A 23,816-nucleotide genomic window follows, 5' to 3' on the forward strand; every position below is an offset into this window, starting at 1 on the left:
CGCTTAAAGTTAGTAGTCGCTTTCCCCTGTACATTGTAACAATTCCTTACTGTTCAAGTTTTTCCTATTGTAATACCAGCATCACTGTGCCTATTTTGTGGTACTCGGGCTATTACTTTGTGCATCTGCCTTTATTTCAGTTATTATTTTTGAATTTTGTTTTTAACTGCATATATTGTTCTTTGTTTTCTATGTTGTAACCCATCCAGTATTGTAAATATCTGTGTATTCATCCCATTTTGTTATTTTTGTATAATTTTAGTTCCAATAAATACCGATGCAGCTCTTGATGCCCCCCTTCATTTCCACTTTCCAATCAATCTTTCTCTTTCTTTTTCTCGATCTTAAGTTCTTCCCAGCCTTCTTTCTTTTCAACCCTTAGGGTAAAGTCGGTTTACATAACAGACAGCCCTCTAATCCTTTATAACAACAACAACAATAGAGTCGTGCCAGTCGTCTATCTAACACCTATCATAGGAAAATTTTTGAATTAAAATAATATGACTTCCAGTTTGGACCAGATGTTTATATATAGTTGATCAGGACCTCCTGCCCTCAGGTTTTCATATCTGTTGTTGTCTCTCATCTATCTAACTTCATTCTCAAGATTAAGGAAAGACAGACGGACAACAGTGGGAATTTATAGGTGTAAAATATTTTAAAATTGCAGCTCAATTAATAAAATAAATTTTCTCAGAAAAATAATTACTAAATGTTGTGACACTATTGACTCCCCGTTCCCATTAGTTTTGAGATGTCACGATTCTATGGAATCATGTTATCCGAACCTTCAACCAGGACCTTTACAACTACAAGAATTCAAAATTTTTTGTTTTTTTAATGTCAATATGAAGTAATTTCTGAAGTAAAGAAAGATATTATTTTAAATTTAAATTACGTATGGCCTGTCTAGTGTACACAACTTTTTAAAATAACCATATTGCCTAAAATTCTTCAAATACTTAATATTATTTGTGTTATTTTGTTATTACAAAATTAAAGTTATAACATAACATTTAAAACTATTAATGTACTTTAACAAGATGAAATAATTTAATAAGTGGATTTAGTAGCTTAATTTTTCTTCAGCTAATTTACTTGAAGCTTCTTGTCCTCTAATTGTTGTTTTTAAATCTTATAGTATATTGATAATTTAAAGACGTCGTATAGGAATGTATTTTATTTAGACGGACAAACTAAATTGCATTTTGGGTCTCGACTCCTCTTCGGCTGCAAATTATACAAAAAAAGATAACAGAATTTCTGAGTAAGCCCAAAAGGAAAATTGTTTAAAATAATGTAAAATTATTCAAATTATACCAAGTTAATAAACTATATAAGACTGATAGTATATTAAAAAAAAACATGTGACTGACTTGGGAATATTTTTATTTACTTATTATTAATTATTTTATAAAATTATATAAAAAACAAAAAGATGGTTGGAATAAAATTGATTGCCTATGAAATTTTTCTTCAATTTTATAATATTTATTGGGCCGCAATTTGAAAAAATTGTAGATCTATAAATTCCCACTGTTGTCTGCCTTCCTTAATCTCAAGAATGGAGTTAGATAGATGAAAGAAGAGACTAGATATGGAACGCTTAGACAGGTGGCCCTGATTAAATATACACAAACTTCCAATACAAACTGGAAGTCGCATTATTTCAATTCAAAACTTTTCCCCGTAAGGAGTTAGATGGGTGACTGGCACGACACTATTGCTAACAGGAAAAGTATAATGTATGGGGGCAAGACACTACTAATTTGAGGTGGAGAGCATATATTTTAAATTAAATATATTAAAAATGATAAAAAGTTTCATCGTGGCATTTTGACCGTGTCACAATAAATAACTGCTTGTTTATATTCTTATTAATGTAAAAAAAGGTAAAAAGAATATTAAAATGTTAAGTAAAATAAACAAACTTTAAAACTATAAATACCTTATTTTAAAGAAATTAATTATAATGATGGTTGAAAGAGTATACAAATTATAAAACAGTATAAATTTATGTTAAAAGTGTCATTTTATGCATTAAATTTATCTTTGTATACTAAGTACAATTATCAATTAACAGGACTTTATTATACTGGAAAATTATGGATGCAGACAAATAGTCTTACTGATCAGAAACAATATTTTTTATTTATTTCATCTTTATTTAAGCTATAATAAAGAACACAGAGGCATAATAATTGTCATTTTATGCACTTTGATCAAATAAGAAAAGACGCTTATACTCGGTATCTTGTTATACTGGGTGACCCAAAAGTCTCTGTACAGTAACAAATCAAGCCCACCAGCGGCCGAATAAATAAACCATTGAACGTTGGTAGTTGGTCATTAGTTCATGAATGACCGATGGCCACCATGCAGTGTCCTGGGTTTTCTTCCTGTGTCTAGCAACTAAACAGAATCCACTTTCCACATAGGAAGTTCTGCTAGAAGTTACCCGTTTGGCAGATCACCCATGCATTCCATTGCCTTACTCCATCAATCCACTGACACAGATCTTAATAGTAACATTTTAATGTTTTGTGAATAAAGTTACATTTCACCTTTGGTATGTATGGAAACTTTTGGAACACCCTGTATAACAGTTTTAATTCCCTTTATTTTTAATTGGACTCTTCCAAAATCAAGTTAATGAACATTGCCAGATCTCACTTAAAACTAATCCATTATTTAGATTAATTTTATGTTTATAAATCATGTAGTATATTAATTATTTAAAGACATTCTAATTTAATATATTCCTTTCATCTGTTTTAACAGATTTATTGTTTGCATAAAATGCATAATGACTTCATGGACTCCTGGTGTCCTATATTAACTGACGAATTATGCTGAGATTATTCACAAATGAAGAAAATTGACAGTACAAAAATGCATTATTTTTTGAATTTGCATAATTGAACATAGTGCAGAAAACTGTAATTTTTTTCTTAAACCTGTAAACTGGCTTTTTTAATAACCAGAAAGAAGGTCAGTTAAAGCTCAGTTATACTTTTTGATGGAACCGTCTGAAAAAAACTTATAGCTATCCATTCTTTACAAATAAGCCAGGTCAGACAGCAAATCTGCATTTTGGGAGCAGGGATGCATTTCAAGAGGGTAATGCCAAAATGGCTGATAATTACGCTTATAAAACAGCAAATTGCACATCCCAAATAATAATGAAAAACCGTCACAGGAATAACAAGAAAGTAAAATAAAAAATATCATAAACCACAAAAATTGCAACAAATTATATAAAATAATCAGTAAGTTTAGTTTGACATTTTTTGTTTGTATTTCATTTGTGGATAGTTCTAAATTGCTTATGCATTCAATTTTCTGAAGAGAGTATTCCACATAGGAAACTAACACAATATAAAGTTGCATTTTCAGAAGAAACAGTGAATAAAAATAATGTAGGTTTCTGGAAAAGTATGAGGCAAATAATACCAGAGTTTGCTACTTCTGCATTAAAGGTATTGTCAGTGCCATCTTCTAGTGCTGTGTTGAAAGAATTATTTTAATTGAAAAAAAACATTGTAAGACCCGATAGATGTAATCTCACTTAAGAAAATTTAGGTGTCTACATCAGACTGACTATTAACTCGACAGTAATCAATAGCATTCACTCTGATGAGATGTATCAGAATGACAATAATAATTAAAAAAAGTAGTAAACCTTCACTACAAACAAATACCACTATGAGAGTTTTTCTACAAAAACAAGAAACATCACAGTTACAAAAGCAGTAACTCTAGCAGATTTAAATAACACCCCATTAAGCAATGGTGGGCTCGAAAGGCACTCCGTGGCAGGCATCCCTATGACTTGACAAAAATACGTCAAACAGCTGGTTAGCTTGGGGATGCCTCTTTTGGAGACAAAAGTGTTCATGATTGCCATACAAGATTAGGTCATAAATATTAAAACTACAGAAAACACATACTCAAAGATACAACACTCACAAATGACACATGCAGAAAATGTCACTTCATGCCAGAAACTACACAACACATCACTTCTGGTTGCAAGCTCTTGGCATAGACAGATTATTTACACAGACATAATCAAGTAGCAAATATAATACACCAAGAGCTTGCAAAGAAACACAAATTAGTAGACATCCACGAACTATACTACAAATAGATTCCACAGACAGTACTGGAAAACAACACACACACTGTGACAGAGCCATAATCACAGATAAAACAATTTACCACTACAGACCAGACATCACACTTGTTGACAAACATAATAAAATCACATACCTTATAGATGTATACATTCCAAACACTCACAATATACAAAACACATGCACTGAAAAAATCAGCAAGTACATGGAATTCGCCCAGGAAATAAGGCATCTGTGGAAGATGGATAGACTGCTTATTGTACTGTCGTTCACTCCTGTACAGGTGTGATACCACACACACTACACAAAAGCCTGGGAACATTACAGTTGAATATAAATGCATACATCACACTACAGAAAGCCACTATATTGAATACATGTTGTATTATTAGGAAATTCCTGAATACAAACACACACACTTGATACATTTATTTTTGTTTTGTCTTGGTTGCTGTGCTTTGACTCTGGTCTGGCATAGTACACAGCCATCTGTGTCAACCAAATATAACCTATTACACCCAACATAATAATAACAACAACAGCAATCATTTAATATTGAAAGATTTTATCCATAATGGGAGATAAGCCTGCAAAGACAAATGAACAATATCAAACAACAACTTACAACAAAGTTACAGTCAAATCCCACACACACAGACTTAATTTATTATAGTTTTTTCTTTAAAACATATAATTTGTTGTCAATAAGAATTCTTCATCTTTAAACTTCAGTCTAGCATATACATAATTTAAATTTTATTACCTTATAATAATATGACAAGGAGAATTTTGTGTACACGTATGTGATAGCGGAGGTTTTTTTGTGCACACTAAGTTATTTTTGATAAAATTTCAGCTCTGAATGAGGCAGTTGGTACTTTACCAGAGCTGTAGACCATGCCTGTATGAGTAAAAAGTCAAAGGAACCATTGGTCTTCTTTGCAAAATACAGTCCTTTTGATTGTTAAACTCATAGTAAGCTTAATGGAACTCGTAGCATGGCTTTGATTTCACCCTGAAGTACAATAGTGTTTGTCATGTTTTTTTGAACTTTCAGCCATCTCTAGTAAAATGGAAAACAGTTGATTTTTAGCATTGTTTTGAGAAATATTTTCACTTTTAAATTTTACCTCATTTTTTTTGAGGATCTTTTAAGATCCTCAAAAAAAATGAGGTAAAATTCTAGATAATTTCAAGGAACTGTATTAAACCGAAGTTAACATGTAGACTATCAGTTTTTTGACTTTTTTACGCTTGCAGACATGGTCCACAGCTCTGATTAGGTTTTCTATATAGTATCTATGTAATAAAAATGTGTTTTTTACTTTTTTATCCTCAATTTGAATGTTCTATATAATTCTTAATAGAAATGTTTTCTTTATCATTGAGTATTTCATTAATTATGAGATCTTTTTTTTTTGTAGTATAGTTTATTTTTTTCTTACTCTTAATGCATTCCAATCCAGAACTTCATATCTATCTTCTGACAACAAAACTACATTTTATTATATGTTGTACTGTACATATTAAAAATTAAAATTACAACTGAAGAGTTTGTTTGTTAAATAAAGAATAATTATTGTAGAATTATGATGCAAGGTATTTGCATATTATCATAAATTTAGATAAATGTTTAATAATTGTTTAGATTTGTTATGGTTGAGGATGGGGAACATTTTATTTTCAGAAAATTCATTTATGCTAATGGAACCTCACTGAATGAGCGATGTTTCGCATAATGAGTGATAAGGAGAGTGGAAGTTCTAGATTGTGCGCATGCTCCATCAGTTTGTGTTTAGCACTCGTTCCGCTAGCATCTTAGTGTCGCTTGTGATCACACATTTTTCCAAACTTGTGTTCATGCATATTACTTATAAACGTCAACAACCATAGCCCGTTATATAATAAACACGCCAAACAATATGCCGAATTCTCGGGCTACGTAAACGCTATAATTAAATATTAGAAATTAATTAATTCGACTAGACGTACGCAGTTATACTGCCATCTCGTATTTAATGTAATAATTATAATTAATTAATTTTTAATATAGATATTTCTAAAATTTAATTTGGAATTGATCATTAAATTTAATGCGAGATGGAAGCGTAACTGCCTACTTCTAGTCAAATTAATTAATTTCTAATATATAATTATAGCCTTTACGTAGCCCAAGAATTTGGCATATTGTTTGGCATGTTTATCAGACATATTATCTGTGACTTTTTTCTTTTCTGCAAATCGAATTTGCATTCAGGTTGGTTCATTCCACGCTAGAAGAAAAGATGATGATGATGATGATTCATGCTCCTTACCAATGTACATTGTATAATTTTCTTTGTATAAACATTATACATAAAATATTTGAGTATTTTTTCGGCATGGAACGCATCATATTTTACATCAATTTATATGGAAAAAATTGTTTCGCATTACGAATACAATTCTGGAATGAATTATGCTTGTTATGTGAGGTTCCACTGTATATATTAACTGATTAAGATGATTTATATTGTAAAAAAATGAGTCATACTAAATTTCTGATTAATTCTAAGCTTCAAAGAATAAAGCTGTAAGATTTGCATCACAAATATTTTCAGAAAGTGAATAAAATATTTAATTTGAGAAAATGTTTATATATGAAATGGAAATAACCTTTAAATCCAGCACAGATTTATGAACAAACAAACGTTTTCGGCTAACGTCGGGTCAAAGTTACAACACATATATTTATTATAGAATGACTATATTTTCTAAAATAGAATGTAAAATCTATAGGTTGTAACTTGTTGGCCTATAGGTTGACCTAATGTTGGCCTATAAATAGGCTGAAAATGATTTCTATTCGTTAAATTTGTACTGGATTTATGAAAATTAAGGTCGTTTCTCTACAAATTGATCTTTTTACCAGTTTTAAGTTGTATTGTTTTACGAATTAGAATATTTTTGCTCTTTTATTTGCATCGGGTCATTTTGATATAAAAATCCAAATATCATCATTTTGCAAAATTTGTTAAAAAAAGAATTACTTGATTTATGAAAATTTCAATGCAAATTATCAGTGTAATTGTATTTAATTGTAATTATAAACACATATATTGAATTTATGATTTAATTAATTAAGCTCTACACGTAAAACCAATAACAATAGTCATTTTCAAGCTAAAAAAAAACTCTTTTTTAGCGTGATTATGATCATTCAACACAGGTGAAAGTGTTTGCTTTTGTAGTTTTGATATTGTTTTTGTGTGTAGTGCTTAATTATGTATACACAGTTTGAGTTGTTGAATTTAATTAAATAGATGTATTTATATATGAAATGGAAATCAAGCTAGATTACTTTCCATGATAAAAAAAATGCAAGTTTAAAACTACATAAATATTATATATATACAGTTAAACTACTTCAATAATTGCTCATCCAGGTAAATGGTCATGTTTTCTTAATCCTGTCAATCTTCTATAGACATTGGTATAATTTAATTCTCATTAATTTATCATTAGATCCAATTATAACTTTACTTAATTGATCCAAGTTAAGGTCAAGGTCAAGTTTTTCTGTGTTCATTTTATTCCAAAAATAGGATTAGTATTATTATTATTTTCACAAAAACAAAAAAGGATAAGGATTTTTCTGCTTTTTTTTTTAACTCTCCATCTTCAAGAAGCCTTTTAGTCATGCACATCATTGATTCAGCTAAGCTTATTATAATCAGGGTGGTCAGAAAATGAGAAATGGGACTGGACATGTCAGGATCATCTACAAATTTTCTAACCCAGGCTTAAACTTGGGTCTCCCGATCGACAGTCGTCGGCATTTACCACTTCATTTAGCTACCAGGTTATGCTTATCAATAAGCAGGAATTTATTCTGTTCCCTGTTCAATGTGCCTCAAATGACTTTGCAGCACACCTGTGTCTTTTAAACAAATAAACAAAATTGCTCCTTAGGAAATGTTGTTAATGAAATCGAAGGCTTTGTTGAACTGCAATTTGAGAAAATTGTAGACGTATAAATTCCCAATGTCGTCCATGTGACCGTCTGTCCTTCCTTAATCTCGGGAACGGAGTTAGACGGGAGAAAGCCGAGATCAGCTATTGAAAGTCTAGCGGATGGAGGCCCCGATTAACTATATATGAACTTCCGGTACAAACCAGAAGTCATGTCATTTCAATTCAAAACTTTTCTCCTGTAAGGAGTTAGATAGATGACTGGCATGACTCTATTGCTAAAAGAAAAAGTATGTTGCACAGGAGCAAGACACTAATTTGAAATGGAGAGCGCATATTTTAAATTAATTTTATTTAATTATTTGTGCGATTTTCGTTTATACGGTAGCCGCGTAGATCTTGTTTATAAATAGGAGTTATTATACTGGTGTAGTTTCGAATTTCAAAAAAAAAATAAAGATATTGTAAGGGAAACAAAGATATGTTGTCTTATTTTTGACTAAGTTTTCCTCCTTTTTGCTAATTCGAAACTTAAGCCAGTCTGATAAGTCCTATTTATAAAAATGCTTTGTTTACTTTCCAGTTAAACTTTTTCCAGAAGTTCTTAGTCAGGTTAGTACTTTCTGACTAAAATTTGACAACACAGTTTGTGATTTTCAGCTTAAAGAAGTCATAAAGATGAAAATACATTATAGTCTTTGGAAGAGAATGAGAATTAATTAATTTTGATAGAAAAATCAAACTTTTTGAGGACAGCTTTTGAAAAAAAGCCTGGATTTCCCTGGACTAAGTTTAATAATCTGTCAGCAAAAATAGCATCAAGGTAGTCAAGTGCAAAGAAGAGAATAGGAAACAGCCAATTAATTCAAAATTTAAAAAATTAAAATTAAAAATTGTACACTAACTTCCTCCATTATATAATATGAATACAATTTTAATGGTGAATTGAAGTGAGTTAATGAGCGTCAATAAAGCAGATTATTTTAAGTTTATAATTATAATGTAACTTAATAGATAACTGTATTTTATTTGTTTCCATTAAAGAACTAGGTATTGCATCTCTAATAGCACTCGATAGATGAAATATTTCGACCCCCATTAAAAATTATTACTCTGCCTAACTGATCAATATTTTCCGGTTCTGTGGACAACCAGTTGTCAAGGTTGTTCCACTATGTATTTTAATTGAGAGAATATTTTCTGAGTATTCCACAAAGCATTAACAGTTAATGAGTATATTTATTTAGGTGCCAAGACAGTATTTGGCAATTTTTCAATTTTATCATAAGTTGTATATTTAAGTAGAGTATATTTTAATAATTTGAATAATATACATTTAAAAAATAGTGAATAAAGAAACTATAATATGCCTGGCTTTTCATATAACAATTGTTTAACACAGATGTAATTTATGTTAACTAACTAATCACTGTATTGACTATTCAAAAAAATTACTCATATATTACTATGACGGAAGAAATGATTTGTAGCTTGTTGCAATTGCTATAATAATTATATTTAAAAATATTCCATATGAATTTGCAACTGAAGATGAATCATCTTGGCTTTGAAAATATTAATACAAAAATAAATAATTAATTATTTTAAAGTTTATCAGATGTATTAATGTGGAAATACACCTAATTCATCTAAACAAAGTAAATTGAAAGCAAACGCATTCTAAAATATATATATATTTCAAGTTTTTAAGTTTAAAACTTTGGACACACAACTGGAGTAGTAGTGATGTCCAGTTTCTTAAGCTCAATACACAGTTTGCTTGGCTTTTTGACAAATCATTCTCTCCGAGATGATTCATTAACCAATTACTTCTCATTTAACCATACCAGGAGGAGTTTTCCATCTCGATCGCACGCAGTCTCCTGGAGGTCAACGTCGTCACATCTTTAACCACATCTGCTGCTCTAATTGCTTATTGGTGCATTTAGACTTTGACATCTTAATTAAAATGGCCTCCAGATACGGCACACGTGTATCTCTTTCATACTTCACAATAAGTTCTTTTTTCACTTCAATCATTGATATTACAACCTTCCTTTTGGACTACTGTTGTAGTTGTAGATAGGGGTTATATATATAATCAAACACGCCTAAAATAAAGAGAAAAAATATACACTAAAACAAATGACAAAATACAAGAGATGCTTTCACGGGGAAAGACAACTTAGGCACATAAAAGATGGCAATTACACCGAGAAAGCATAACAGATGACACTTTTCATTGTACATGCAGTTTGAACTTCTCTCAAATTTAGTGTTCAAAGTCTGGAACATTCAAATTTAATCAATGGAGGTACGAGATACTATCCTATAAAAAAATATTGTGAAATTTTAGATGTTTTCAAATTTGTTAATGGAGATGGTCAATACTGTCTGTTTACTAGGTGTTTATTGATTTATAATCATTTATTTTGTGCATTTAAAGTATTTAATTAATTAATTTTTTCTTTGATAACTAATTGAATAATTCAAACAGTCAATTTAATCAAAAACTTAAACAATTTGTTTCTTTCAGATTGGTAGTTGGATTGATTCTCAGAAAAATTTACAATCAAAACAAGATATGGGTAAATTTTTAAGTAATATTTTCTCAGTGTTTTCTCAATATATTTATAATTTCACATAATAAATTGGCAGTTAATAGCTAGATATATATTATCTAATTAAATATCTTAGTTTTTGTCAACTTAATTACTTTTATGCACAAATATCAATTAATCAATACAACGATTTTTTCATTTTTTCATAAAAATATATAATGACCCTACAAATTAAAATATAATTGATTAAATAACAAATCTGTGAAGTTCTTATAATTAGTTTATATCAGAAAGACAGACAAATTAGGAAATTATTAAGTGAAATTTTATTGTAAATAATAAGTTTATTACAGATTCATTATATATTTTTATCAATTAATTAATCAATATGATATTTATGCACGATCGTATATTAAAAATAATCATTTCTAATTATGATATTTTCCTCTCTTAAATGATAGATTTAAAAATTTATTAATTAGAATGCACGTTTTTCATATTATTAATTATCAAAATAAAAAACAAATAATTATTTTGTAGCAATAATGTTCGGTAAGAACGAGTCACATTCCAAGAAAAGCAATCAATTTCTGAGTCAGAACGAAAGTGGTTTTTCCCACGACTACATTATTTGGTTTAATTTTAACCTTCTTCGGAATTGATCTTCTTGTTACGCAAATTCTATTCCTGTTATTATCGAGGAATAAAATGTTTCGGTCGTAATAATTTTCTCGTGCGCAAAACGAATTTAATTTTTTTTAATATTAAATTTACAGGGTATCGTATGTAGCGATATAAAGATGTTTTTTTAATTTTAAAATAAATCACTCTCGTGATTTATTCTATAAGCAAATATACTTAATAATAGTTTTAATGTAATGAAAAATACTTTTCGATTTGAATATAACAACCACCTTCGTGTAATACTTATTTCTTTTAATATCTGGAATTTATTTTTAATTAATTTTCTCCATTTAGATTAAAAATAATTAATAGAGAATAGTTTTGTTGTACACTAAATTGATTTAAAATAAAAATTTATAGTATAAATGTATATGTATACGACTTCTACTTTTGTAAAAAGTGTGCGCACAAAATAGCCGATGCCATTATAATCAAACGAAAGGTAGTGAAACCAATCTTGTTAATTCAACTCAAACTACTTTTTTTTAAAGAGTAAAAAATCGTTTTAGAAAATTCGAGCACTTTCAAATTCAAATTGCTTTCTCCGGTATGAAAACTAATAATTTCATTTGCATTTGAAGGACTTTCTCGACAAATGCATTGTCCAATTTGTTAATGTGCGTCATTCGGTTTTTACTTCTTATTATGTTTTTATGCATATACTTTTTTTTATTTAATAAATTAGGTTCGTTAATTTCAAAATTTTGTATTAAATAAGGAATTTAGATGTATCAGTTTTGACTGAAGAAGATAAATATAGGCGAAGAGTTTAATCTTTTAATTTAGAGTGTGTTTTACATCCAGTTTTTTTAAGTATTTAGAAAACCGTTAGTTTCTTTTTACGCGGAAAGAAAAGAGTTTAGTGTCCTCATCACTATTCTGGCTTTAAGGGGATGAAACATGCTAGCTTGAAATATTAAAAATCAAGCATTTAAATGGTATACTAGTAGTTAACTATGAATTTTAGACAAGAATAGCTTAAAATTTGAGAAAAAGTTTCTTAATTACGCAATATAATTCAATTACTTTAAGTTATCGTTGTTATTTTAAACATACAATACATTTAATTCTTTATCATTTAGAGCAGGGTGGTTTAAACTACTTTTATTCACCAACTCCTTTTTACCTGAGACAATCTGATACAGGATCTGTTATATAGATACACAAAATAAGTATAAAAATAAAATCACTTACTGGTAATAAATCATAAAACAATTTATTTCAAAACATCTTTTTGATGTACGTATTATTTTACGACTTATTACAGACATAAAAGTGAGATGGATGTCCTTGTTTACTTTTACATTAAGAATTAAATTTTGGCCAAATATTTTACTGCAGAAGGGCATCTTCAGAGTTAACCGACATTTGATTTTATAGTTGTCGATGCGAAAATGCCGCTTTACATAAATATGTACTACAAAATTTTACTGTCGGCAAATTTTTCACGACTTCCTTTGGGTCACGATTCACAATTTAATTAATCTACATATATAATCGAGACGAGTTAATAATAATAATAATCAGCACGGAGCCTAAACAGTTAGGAATTGAATGTTGAAATTCGGTACATATCAATAGTTAGGGTATGTAACGAGAACGCACACTAAGAAGGGATTTTTCAAAATACATCCCCACGGGGAGAGGGACAAGATTAAGTCTTAACACTTCCATCAACAATGGAAGTATCAAGTTGGAATTGTTAAGAGAAAGCAACATGCAAGATGTAGATGCAGTTTTTTTCGTTTTTACAGGAAATCGAACATATTTTTAGACCCATCTAAAAATTCTCTAATTAGTCCGGAAACAGGGGGACCCAATTCTTGCATTCTGTGAAAACGGGTAAGGTTGACTATAACGTAATAATCTTAATCTTCGCTATTGTTACTTTTGCCCGAGCAACGCCGGGCCTACCTGCTAGTTAATTTATATTTAAATCTTTACAGAAGAAACATTAATTTTAAATTGCATTTTATTATGTTAAATTGATGATAATTGAAACTTTTTTCCAAAACATGTTTTACTATTTCGATTTTGTATATATTTAATGAACATCAATAATATGATTTGTTTAGATTCCCAAGATAAATTTATTAAATTTGTTCTAAGCTGATAAATAAAATTTCGAGCAAATTGAATATTTGACACGATTGATTCAGTTTTGTAAAGTTTAAACCAATCACCAAATATAAGCCTGAAGCGGCATTTTAATTTTCAGGCTATATTAAGATTAATTAAGTTAATTAATTTTGAAATTTGATACGACAATAGTTGGTTAATCAATACGGTTTGTAGTAATTCCAAATTAATTTGTCTAGAAGTAAGATTGGACAGAGATCTTGATCACATATAACTAGTAAAAATGTGTGGCCAATAGATAAGTTTCAGTTGAAGATTTGATTTTTAATTGCTAATTCTTTTTACGAGCTAGTGATGTAAGTGACTAGCTTTAGGCCAAATTTCAATAATTAATTAATCAATCAATAAGTCTGAAAATAAAATGCTGGTTTAGGTTTAAATTTAATTTTAAATAATTCAGAAAAATAAAACAATACTTTGGTTTTTAAGATAACATCAAAGAAATGCATTTATGTGATTAATTAATAATGTATTAATTTTTTACTGTAGTTGTACTCTGATTTATTGAAATAATGATTTAAAAAATGAATATATACTCTATTTGTTTAGTAAAAGTATTAGTCAGATTCAATAAAATTTATTTGAATAGATGAAAATTTCGGGTAGAAAAATAAAATAGCACAGTTGAAAGCTGACATCAAGTATGTTATCAAAAATCCAAAATACCAAACAAAATTTTATTCAGTACGAGACTCAAAGTTTAACACTTGACACCTCACAGAATGCCATAGCATCCAAGCTATCTAATACTTCAAACACAATTTGTCTATTTTTAAAGATGTTTATAATTTGCTTAATGTTATTGTAAATTATATTAAGACAAAAGAAAATGTTATCACTTATTATTAAATTTTCTTAATATTGTAAGTTATTCAACATGCATTAATGCATGTGCATATATATGGTGATTAGAAAATCTCTGTATAAACTTTAATGGGAGATAGAGAACACAAAACAAACCTTTATCATTATTAAATGTATACCCACAGATGCCACAACCAGGCTTAGTGCAACTGCTCACATGCTTATGCCATGATTGTTTTCGACCTACTGTAGGATTCCTTTTTCCGTGTCAAGAGTGTACAGTACCTAGTTCTCTGCCAACTGATATCTTGCATGTTTACTCAGACTCTTTCACTTTCACACGGTTGCCAGTGCAAATGTGTAAGTGTTTGTTGGCTTGATACATGTCTATTAGGGTACAATTCATGGTACACGCTAAAAGGGGCTTCTCCACTGGCTACCCGATACACTAAATGCATGCCAGCAGTCTTAGCATTTGTGAAATGTGCCATATTACAAATGTGGAGTTTGCATTAAGAATGATATGGTGACAAATAGCTAATTGCTATGCTGCCCAATTAGTCTCTCTAGCACTGACAGCAATTGTGACATTTGTGGACATACATTTAATAACAATTGGTTTAGTGTTTCCTATTTCCCATTAAAGTTTGTACAGAATTTCAAGTCACCCTATATGTATACATGGTGGTTCATTTTAATCAATTCACTGGAATAACTTCAAAATTACACATTCTACAAAAAAATTCATTCACTCAAAAATATTAGACTGTAAGAGGTCCACAAAATGGTACTGTTGGTTTCATCATAGATGACACTGAAATTGCTAAAAACAGGGTGAACTGCAGTTTCTTAAACATATCCGCAGTTGAATCATGTTAATTTAAACCCTCTATTATTTTCCTTTAATTTATAATTAACTTAATGCTACAAAAATACACAGGTGATTTGAAACTTTTAGTGTAATATATGCTAGTGTATAAGTCAAACTCAAGATTTGTCAGCTTAAAATTCTGGTTTAGACATCAGTTGATTTCATCCCAAACCTGATACACTACTGTTTACGTTAAACTAAAACTGGAATATGGATATGCTATACAGTAGTTTGTGTAAAAGCATAGCTCACTCCACTTTCATTGAGAAACTAACTGTAATATCATTTAATAGATGCATAAATATTCAATAAATCAGATATATGTATATATATTTTATATATTGAATATTATATTCAGTCAGTTTTGTTTAATTGGGGCAGCTGCTTTATTGGGTCAAATCTCAAAGAACGGAAACCAAACTAATAAATTAATACATAATTTAATCACTTAATTGGGACAGTAGCAGAAAAGGAATTTAGCAAGTTTTGATATATTTTAGTAATCTTCTGGAAATATGTGGGCACTACATACACTAATGTCCTGTAGGCCTAACCGTTGGCAAAGACAAAGCGATTTCGTCTTTTTCTCGGGCAGTTCGGTTTTTCCGGAGAGGGTCAACATAGCGGGACGTATCACACGGGAATTTTGTCTGAGGCAGACCTGAATGCAAGTTACTGACTCTGCTCTGGATTGGATCGGACAATCCCCTTAAAAGCAAAGAGACAAAGATTGCCGTACAATTATTCAAGGTCTCTCAACTGAGTTGGAAGACAGCTAGAGTTTCCTTGGAAAGTATTGTGTGCATAATTACGTCTAGATTCAGACAGCACACATCCAATTGTTGAGACCATGGCGAATTCTACAGACACTCCCACCAAGTGGCCCATCTCCAAGTAAAGGAAACTGTGCTTAAAGGAAGACCATAAAATGACTTTTAAACGAACCCTTTTCTTTCTCCCTTTTTAGATAGAACATGTTCTAACTAAAAAGAAAGAAAGAAAAAATTGTTCAATCAGGAACAGATTGAATGGTCAACCCTTGTGTACATCACTACTAATATTTGGCAACCCTAGCATTATGCAAATCAGTTATCTATCGTCGTGAGTCTGGCAAATTTATAGTACAAATATTTTCTGTACTTTGGTTTAATAAAGCATTAAAATAGGTACCTAATTATTATTTTTTAACTACAGTAGAGCGTCGATAAGTGGAACCTATTGGGGACTGGGGTCCTTCCAGTTAATGATTTGTTCCAGTTTCCGACTTTGTACGAAAAATTACATTAACCTGTCCGATGTTCAAATTTTTCTCCATTGTGTATCGCTTCCTGTTGAATTTTTCTCCGTCGCGTGTCGCTTCCTGTTGAATTTTCGTCGATTTTAAGCCTAACGAAAATTTTTATAATAATCATCGAGGCTATCGTATCGTTAAAAATTATTTCTGCATTTTGTACAAACAAAATAAATATATTAAAGAATATAAAAAACATGAAAATTATACTTTAGAAGTAAATTTAGTATCAAAAACATTCGATTCAGCACGACACAGTCCGACTGAAAATCGTTCCACTTTCCGGCCATTCCACTTACCGACGTTCCACTTATCGACGCTCTACTGTACTTATTTATTTACCTACGTATTACATATTTTATTATAGAATTTATTATTAGTTTATTTAATTGGGGCTGCCACTTAACTTGGCCTAAATGGATTAGCCCCAATGTGTCCAAATTAAGCGGAATCAATTGTATATAGCAGGGGTGGCCAACTTTTGTGCACATAAGATCTACTTTTTATCGTAAAAATGTGTCGCGATCGACTTGTTGTCATAGGCATAGTCTAAGTGGGGAGGGGAAAGTGTGAAATACATACTATGTTTATACACTGTTTCAGTACGAAGTGCACTCATTGCTTATGAGTCGAGTTATAACTGCATGCATACAGTTGCGTTCGGTTACAAATATAATACATTAAGTCAAGACATCGCTAGCGATCGACCAAAATTGGCATGGCAATCGACTTGTTGGCCACCCCTGGTATATAGTATATAATATAGTATGTGTATATACAGGGTGGGCCAGCGAAAACGAAACAGCAGAGTGTTCGTGTTCGTCCAAGCAAAGCGCTCGGACAGGTCGATTTTACTCTCAAGGGGACATCTTTTGCAATAAAGTTTTTGCGATTTTGAATACAACAGACAACAAAAAATTTTAAAAACTCATTTATTTTGTATTAACTAAACAAGCATTTATTTTGAAAAAAATGTTTGTTTAGTTAATATTCAGAATCGCAAAAACTTTATTGCAACAGATGTCCCCTCGAGAGTAAAATCGACCTGTCCGAGCGCTTTGCATGGACGAACACGAACACTCTGCCGTTTCGTTTTCGCTGGCCCACCCTGTATATATTACATACTACTAATTGTGGAAGTGCCTCAAGGAAATGGAAATCTCATCACATCTTACCCAGCTCATACAATCGTTATATACTAAGAAGACACTGTAAGAACACCATATGCTGATACAAACTGGTTCAAGATCAGAAGGGGTACCTGCCAGGGCTGTATCCTTTCACCATCACTATTCAATCTGTATGCAGAGGTGGTGATGAGGAAAGCAGATTTGAATGAGTCTAACATTGGAGTGAAAATTGGAGGCAGGAACATCAATAATCTCTGATGTGCAGGTGATACCATGCTGCTCGCAGAAAGTCAGGAAGATCTTGAGCAGCTGCTTCTGAGAGTCAAGCACGAAAGTGCAAAGGTAGGGCTGCTTCTTAACTTCAAGAAGACCAAAATAATGACTACTGCATGGAATACAGAACTCAAACTAATGATCAACAGCGAAAAAATAGAGGTAGTGGAAAATTTCATATTTCTCGGGTCCAAAATCAACCGTAATGGAGATTGCAGTCCCGAAATCGGAAGACGCATAGCCCTTGGACAAACCTCGATGATCAGTATGAACAGCTTTTGGAAGAGCAAAGACAACATCTGCCTCTAAATTAAATGCAGATTACTTAGAGCGATTATTTTTCCTATTGTCATATATGGATTGAAACTTTGAATCTAAAGAAATCGGACAGAAGGAAGATAGATACTTTCGAACTGTGGTGTTGGAGACTGCATTTGCGCATTCTATGGACAGTACAGATCACCATCAAAATTGTCTTAGATGGAGTCAACCGAAAATATCACTGGAAGCCCAGATAACCAAACAGAAATTATATTTTTTTGGTCATATAATAAGAACCAGCTCCCTCCAGAAGATGATCATGCTGGGGATGGTTAGTGGGAAAAGAGCACGAGGCCAACCAAGGACTCTGTGGCTCGACACAATCAAAAGTGACACTGACTTATCTATAACAGAATTGAAGGAGACCGTGCAGGATAGAGAGGCATGGAGAGCTTTGATCCATAGAGTGACCGAGAGTCAGACACGACTAAACGGATAAGATAGATATATATAATAGTATAATATATTATGCATATATTATTAAAAGATATATCTTATAGCATAAAAAAACAATCAAGACAATAGGATCTACATAAAACATAACTTACTAAAGATTTCTAACAGTTACTTATCTTGGGAAGAATTTTGTATTACTTCAGGCCTATGGGTAAACACATCAAAGCCAAAATCAATGTCCCCAATAAAATATTAATAGTTTACACAACTTAATCTCTTGATATTACTAATATGTACAACATACAAAGTGTGATCAAAATGAAATCAGATTTGGTCTATAAAGATTTTAATATACTTAACTAATTTAAATTTGGCCACCATTTTCTTGAAAGGACTTTCCCTGAATTCATAAAGCAATCTCACCGCTTCTGCCAAGCCTCAAACATTCCTCGGAAGTCATTATTTCAAAAATTTCGAAGCACTCATTGCAGTTTGGACTCCCAACTGTATTGAAATGCCGATCTGCCCCTTATGTTCAGCTTCATTTTGTGGAAAAAGTCATAAGAGGCTAAATCTGGCTAGTGAAGAGGGTGAGAGATGACTAGTCACGTTTTATTTGCTAAAAATGCTTGCATTTTGAAGGCTATATATGAGAAATTGCCATGATGGTGGAGCCAGGTTTAGTTGTTCCACAGTTCTGGTCTTTTGCAACAAAAATCTTCATGCAGTCACTTCAATATGTTGCAGTAAGAGTCTGAATTCTTCGTTTGACTGGGAGGAACAAATTTTCAATACACAACCCCCTAGGATTAAAAAAGATATAAAGATCAGCATTCTCTTTGCCTGATTTGTCTTGTCTTCTTGGATCTTGAAGATAGTGGCTTACTCGTGGTTTAATTCCATACCCTCCCAAAGCATTTTGAGAGTCTCTGCGGCAGATTTCCCAAATTTAATGCAACATTTAACATTTGCTCGTTTTCAAGTTCCTTTAGAATTAATTCTTTTCTTGAACGCTGAAAACATTTAAAAAAAAATTCAATTCATGTTTTAGTATCATTGTTATTTCTAAATTAATTCATGTAAATTATAAAATAATTCCTTCTACATCCATGCTTAAGTAAGAAATTACATCATTAAAAAAAGCTAATGAAATAACACACACTCACATACGATGTTAAATATAAATCAAAATTACAATAAAATAAATGAGACGATATAACATAAATGTCAGTTCAGTTTTACAAATGAATTACATAACATGCAAAAACATTGAAAAATACATTAAAATAAACAATTTGCAGTAATAACATTCTCGACCCTTTGTTTTTTTTATTTGATCGATGTAGCTAAGCGATAAGTTATTTGCCACTTGATAAATAACTTTGATTCTAAGAAATGCTTTACGACTTAATGTTGTTTCAGTAATTGCTAAACATTAATTTCCACAGAGACCAAAAAGTCTCTTCCTCTTTACAGTTAATCACTTTTCTTCAATAATCTTATTATCTTTTTTTTTTTTTCATAAATCTACTATTAAGATCTTTCTCTTAATTAAAATTAGCTTTTTTTTCTCTTTAATGCTATCCCGTTTCTTCAAAATTTGACATTTTTTACGTTAACTTATTTTTGTAACTAATTTATTTATTGTGTTATTGATGTAATCTTACTTTAGTATTCATTCTCTCTAATACGGGTATGAAGTAAGTTATTCTTTTCTATTTCAGATATTGTTGTTCCTAATTTTATTAAACATTGATGAAAATCTATGTTATCTGGTATTGATACTGTAGCTTCTTAGTAAATTGACTGTCTGGTATCTCGTCAAATTTGTCGACGGAGGCCCATTTTTATATATGTATTTTCTAATTTTATACTGTTATTCTGTATTTATTTTCTTTTTATGTTAATTTTATTGCGAGATGATGATCATTTCTGTAACATCTTTTAAAATTATAGCTTTTGTACAGCCCTTTTTTATTTTTAATATTTTTAAAACAGTAATTTTGCTTTGTATTTATCAATTAAATAAATATATATATTATTATTTATTTACAGTTTAAAGTTGTAAGAAAATATTGACAAATAAATTACGTGAATTGTCATTAAGTTAGAACTGTAACCTGCTGATGGCCTTTCAATTAGGTCAAAAATGTTAGTTAAAATAAAACGATTTTGTTGGAAATTAAAAGATGTGTTAAGTATATGAACTTGATCAGTAGTTATAGACACTTAGACCCTGTCAAGAAAGGCTTTGATTTTATTTTTTACCTTGCCTCCATTGATTAGTAAGGAACACAATCCCTATTTGTTTATTCAGTATACCAGTAGATCCACAGCATGTGGGTTCCTGTCCGTGGTGAGGGGACCTCCCAGAGATGGTTTAGTATCTCTTCTTTACCATCCCTGGGATCTGAACGCCCACCCACGTGTTTGCCGTGCGTGGTGTCCCGTATGCCGGAAAGGGGGATCCTGGTAGTTGAGGGGCAACATACCGTCCCCAACACACTGCTTTGGCCCCTGCTTCGGATAAACGGGAGGCTCAAATCAGGCTCCGTTTGAGTCAATCGGCTGGTCGTTGAGTCATTGTTGACCTCGGCTTGGAGTCAACCGATCGATGCAGACCGGGCAGACACGTCAGACAAGATGTGCTCTTCTTGACTGCATTGTGAGGGTATAGCTCCTGGGAAACCCTGGTGTGACGGTCTATGGGAGTCTCCCATGTGACGGCATCCCCTTGTTGGACTCCATGGTGGGTGGGGTCACTAGGAGCTGAATATTAATTCTTAAATATGGATCCTAAAAACAACAAACAAGCGACAAAGAACCAGACCTCCAGCCAACCCGCTTACTTAATAGTACATGCAACTGGAGAAAAACCCCTTGCTAAGTGTTCTCCTTTTTTGATTCAAAAGCTATTTGAATCAACCATCGGGCATTTAAAAAAAACGCAAAAATTGAGGTCAGGGGATCTACTAGTAGAAACAGCCTCTCCTCAACAAACAGTAAAGCTTTTGTCAATGAAGACTCTTGGAGACATGGCAATTTCGGTCACACCACACGTAAGTTTGAACTCATCACGTGGTGTGATATCTGAGTTTGACTTAATGTCTGAAGACGAATCAGACATTCAGATCGGCCTCTCAGACCAAGGTGTCACTTCCGTTCGACGCATTTCGATCCGCCGAGACGGGAAGTTGATACCCACAAAACATTTAATCCTCACGTTCAACAACCCTGCATTGCCATCCTTTGTTACAGCCGGGTATCTGCGCTGTGCAGTTCGTCCGTATATTCCAAATCCGCTGCGTTGCTTTAAATGCCAGCGATTTGGACATTCTCAGACGTCTTGCCGAGGCAAAAGCTTATGTGCACAGTGTGGAACTGAAGGTCACGACAGTACTGAATGTAAAAGTACTCCACACTGTGTGAACTGCAAAGATGCCCATCCTTCCTACTCCCGGAAATGCCCTGCATGGCAAAGAGAAAAAGAAATTCAACGGGTAAAAACTGAGAAAAACATATCATATCCAGAGGCTCGTCGCATGGTCACTCCAAGTGCACCTATGCAACAAAAGACATTTGCTGCCGTGTTGAAATCTACTACGACACGTGAGGTTCAAACAGATATTTCTGTATTCCCAAGCGAATCTTTTACACGCCATGCAAGATGCTTATTGATCCCATCTACCCAATCAGAAGAAAAGGAGATCACAAAGACTAAAACCTCTGTAAGTAAATCAGGGGTAACAACCAGAAATGTGGGTTCTAAAAAAGCCAGTAAGAACCCACTTAACAAACAAAGAGTGAAAGCAGCCCTCTCTAAAGTTTCAAAAAAATCAGAAGCTCAATCTGTGAGTGAGTTTTCTGACATATCTGACGAAGAGCCTAATACGGAGGTTACGAAACCAAAGTCACCTCCAAAAGAGAGACCCCCTGTTAAATTAAAGAGGGATACCCTCGCAAAGAATGCTACCTCAAACACATAATGGATTATAAAATAATCCAATGGAACTGTCGTGGTTTCCGCAACAACTTCTCTGACGTTAAACACCTGACATACTCTACCTCATCTCTCTGCGTGGCACTCCAGGAAACACATCTAAAACCTGGAGAAAGAATTTCTTTAAAAGGATTCGATCTTTACCGTAAAGATGACGACAGCCACACCCGCGCCAGTGGAGGTGTGGCTGTACTGGTTTCAAACCGCATCCCGTCTTTACCGGTACAAATAACAACAGAACTGCAAGCTGTGGCAGTCAGAATTTCAATTGGCGTTACTGTCACAGTTTGTTCGATATACTTGCCACCAGATGTCAGAGTCAATGACGATGAATTGGATGCCTTGGTTGAACAGCTGCCAACTCCATTCTTTCTACTTGGTGATTTCAATGGTCACAATCCAATGTGGGGCAGTCCCGACATCAATCGTCGTGGCAGGGCCATTGAGAGATTTATAGGCAATCACCAACTGTATATATTTAATACCGGAGAAGTGACATACTTCCATGCCCCAACAAGAACATTTACTGCCATTGATTTATCATTAGCTAGCCCAAACTTGTTTTCAGCATTTACATGGGGAGTTGGATCTAATCCACTCTCTAGTGACCACTTCCCAATATTTTTAAAATATCGAGGCAGAGAAAGCTGTGAAACAGCCTGTCCACCACGCTGGAAATTTGAAACGGCAGATTGGCCTACATTTTCCTCTTTGGCTAACATCACTGAGGAAATGGTCAATACTGCCGATATCAATGATGCAGTAGAAGTTGTCACATCGAGTATTATTCAGGCAGCCGAAAAAACAATGGGGAAAACGTCAACCAGATATCCAAAACATCCGAAACCATGGTGGGATCAAAATTGTGAGGTAGCATTTAAAAAACAAAAGAAAGCATGGGGGATCTTCAGAAGATACCCCACTGCTGAGAATTTGATAGCTTTTAAAAAAGCAAAGGCAAATGCCAGAAAAATAAGGAGGCAAAGCCAAAGGGATTCATGGAGGAAGTATGTATCTAGCATAACATCTTCCACCAGCTCAAAAGCGGTCTGGGATAAAATCCATAAAATTAATGGAAAATATGCTTCTCACTCTCTGTCCATGCTGGAAAATAATGGCACAATAATCAGTGACATAAAAGGTATTGCTGATTGTTTGGGTGAAACATTTTCGTCCTCATCCAGCAATAGTATGTATACAAAGGATTTTCAGGCTTACAAAGTGCAATCTGAAAAACAATATCTAAACTTCCACTCTCC

The 23,816-nt window shown here is 32.3% G+C and overlaps 1 protein-coding gene across 1 annotated transcript in view; it reads left to right on the plus strand.

Annotated features, from left to right (window-relative positions):
• The window catches only part of LOC136980769 (HCLS1-associated protein X-1-like), a 79,880-nt gene that overhangs the window by 33,401 nt on the left and 22,663 nt on the right, over positions 1-23,816 (plus strand). The window contains exon 4 of the mRNA XM_067276959.1: positions 10,624-10,675. Within this exon, the coding sequence (XP_067133060.1) occupies positions 10,624-10,675 (52 nt within the window). The remainder of the gene's footprint in view (positions 1-10,623; positions 10,676-23,816) is intronic.

This window comes from Centruroides vittatus, unplaced genomic scaffold (genome assembly GCF_030686945.1).
Source record: "Centruroides vittatus isolate TY-2023 unplaced genomic scaffold, ASM3068694v2 contig_723, whole genome shotgun sequence".
Taxonomy (NCBI): domain Eukaryota; kingdom Metazoa; phylum Arthropoda; class Arachnida; order Scorpiones; family Buthidae; genus Centruroides; species Centruroides vittatus.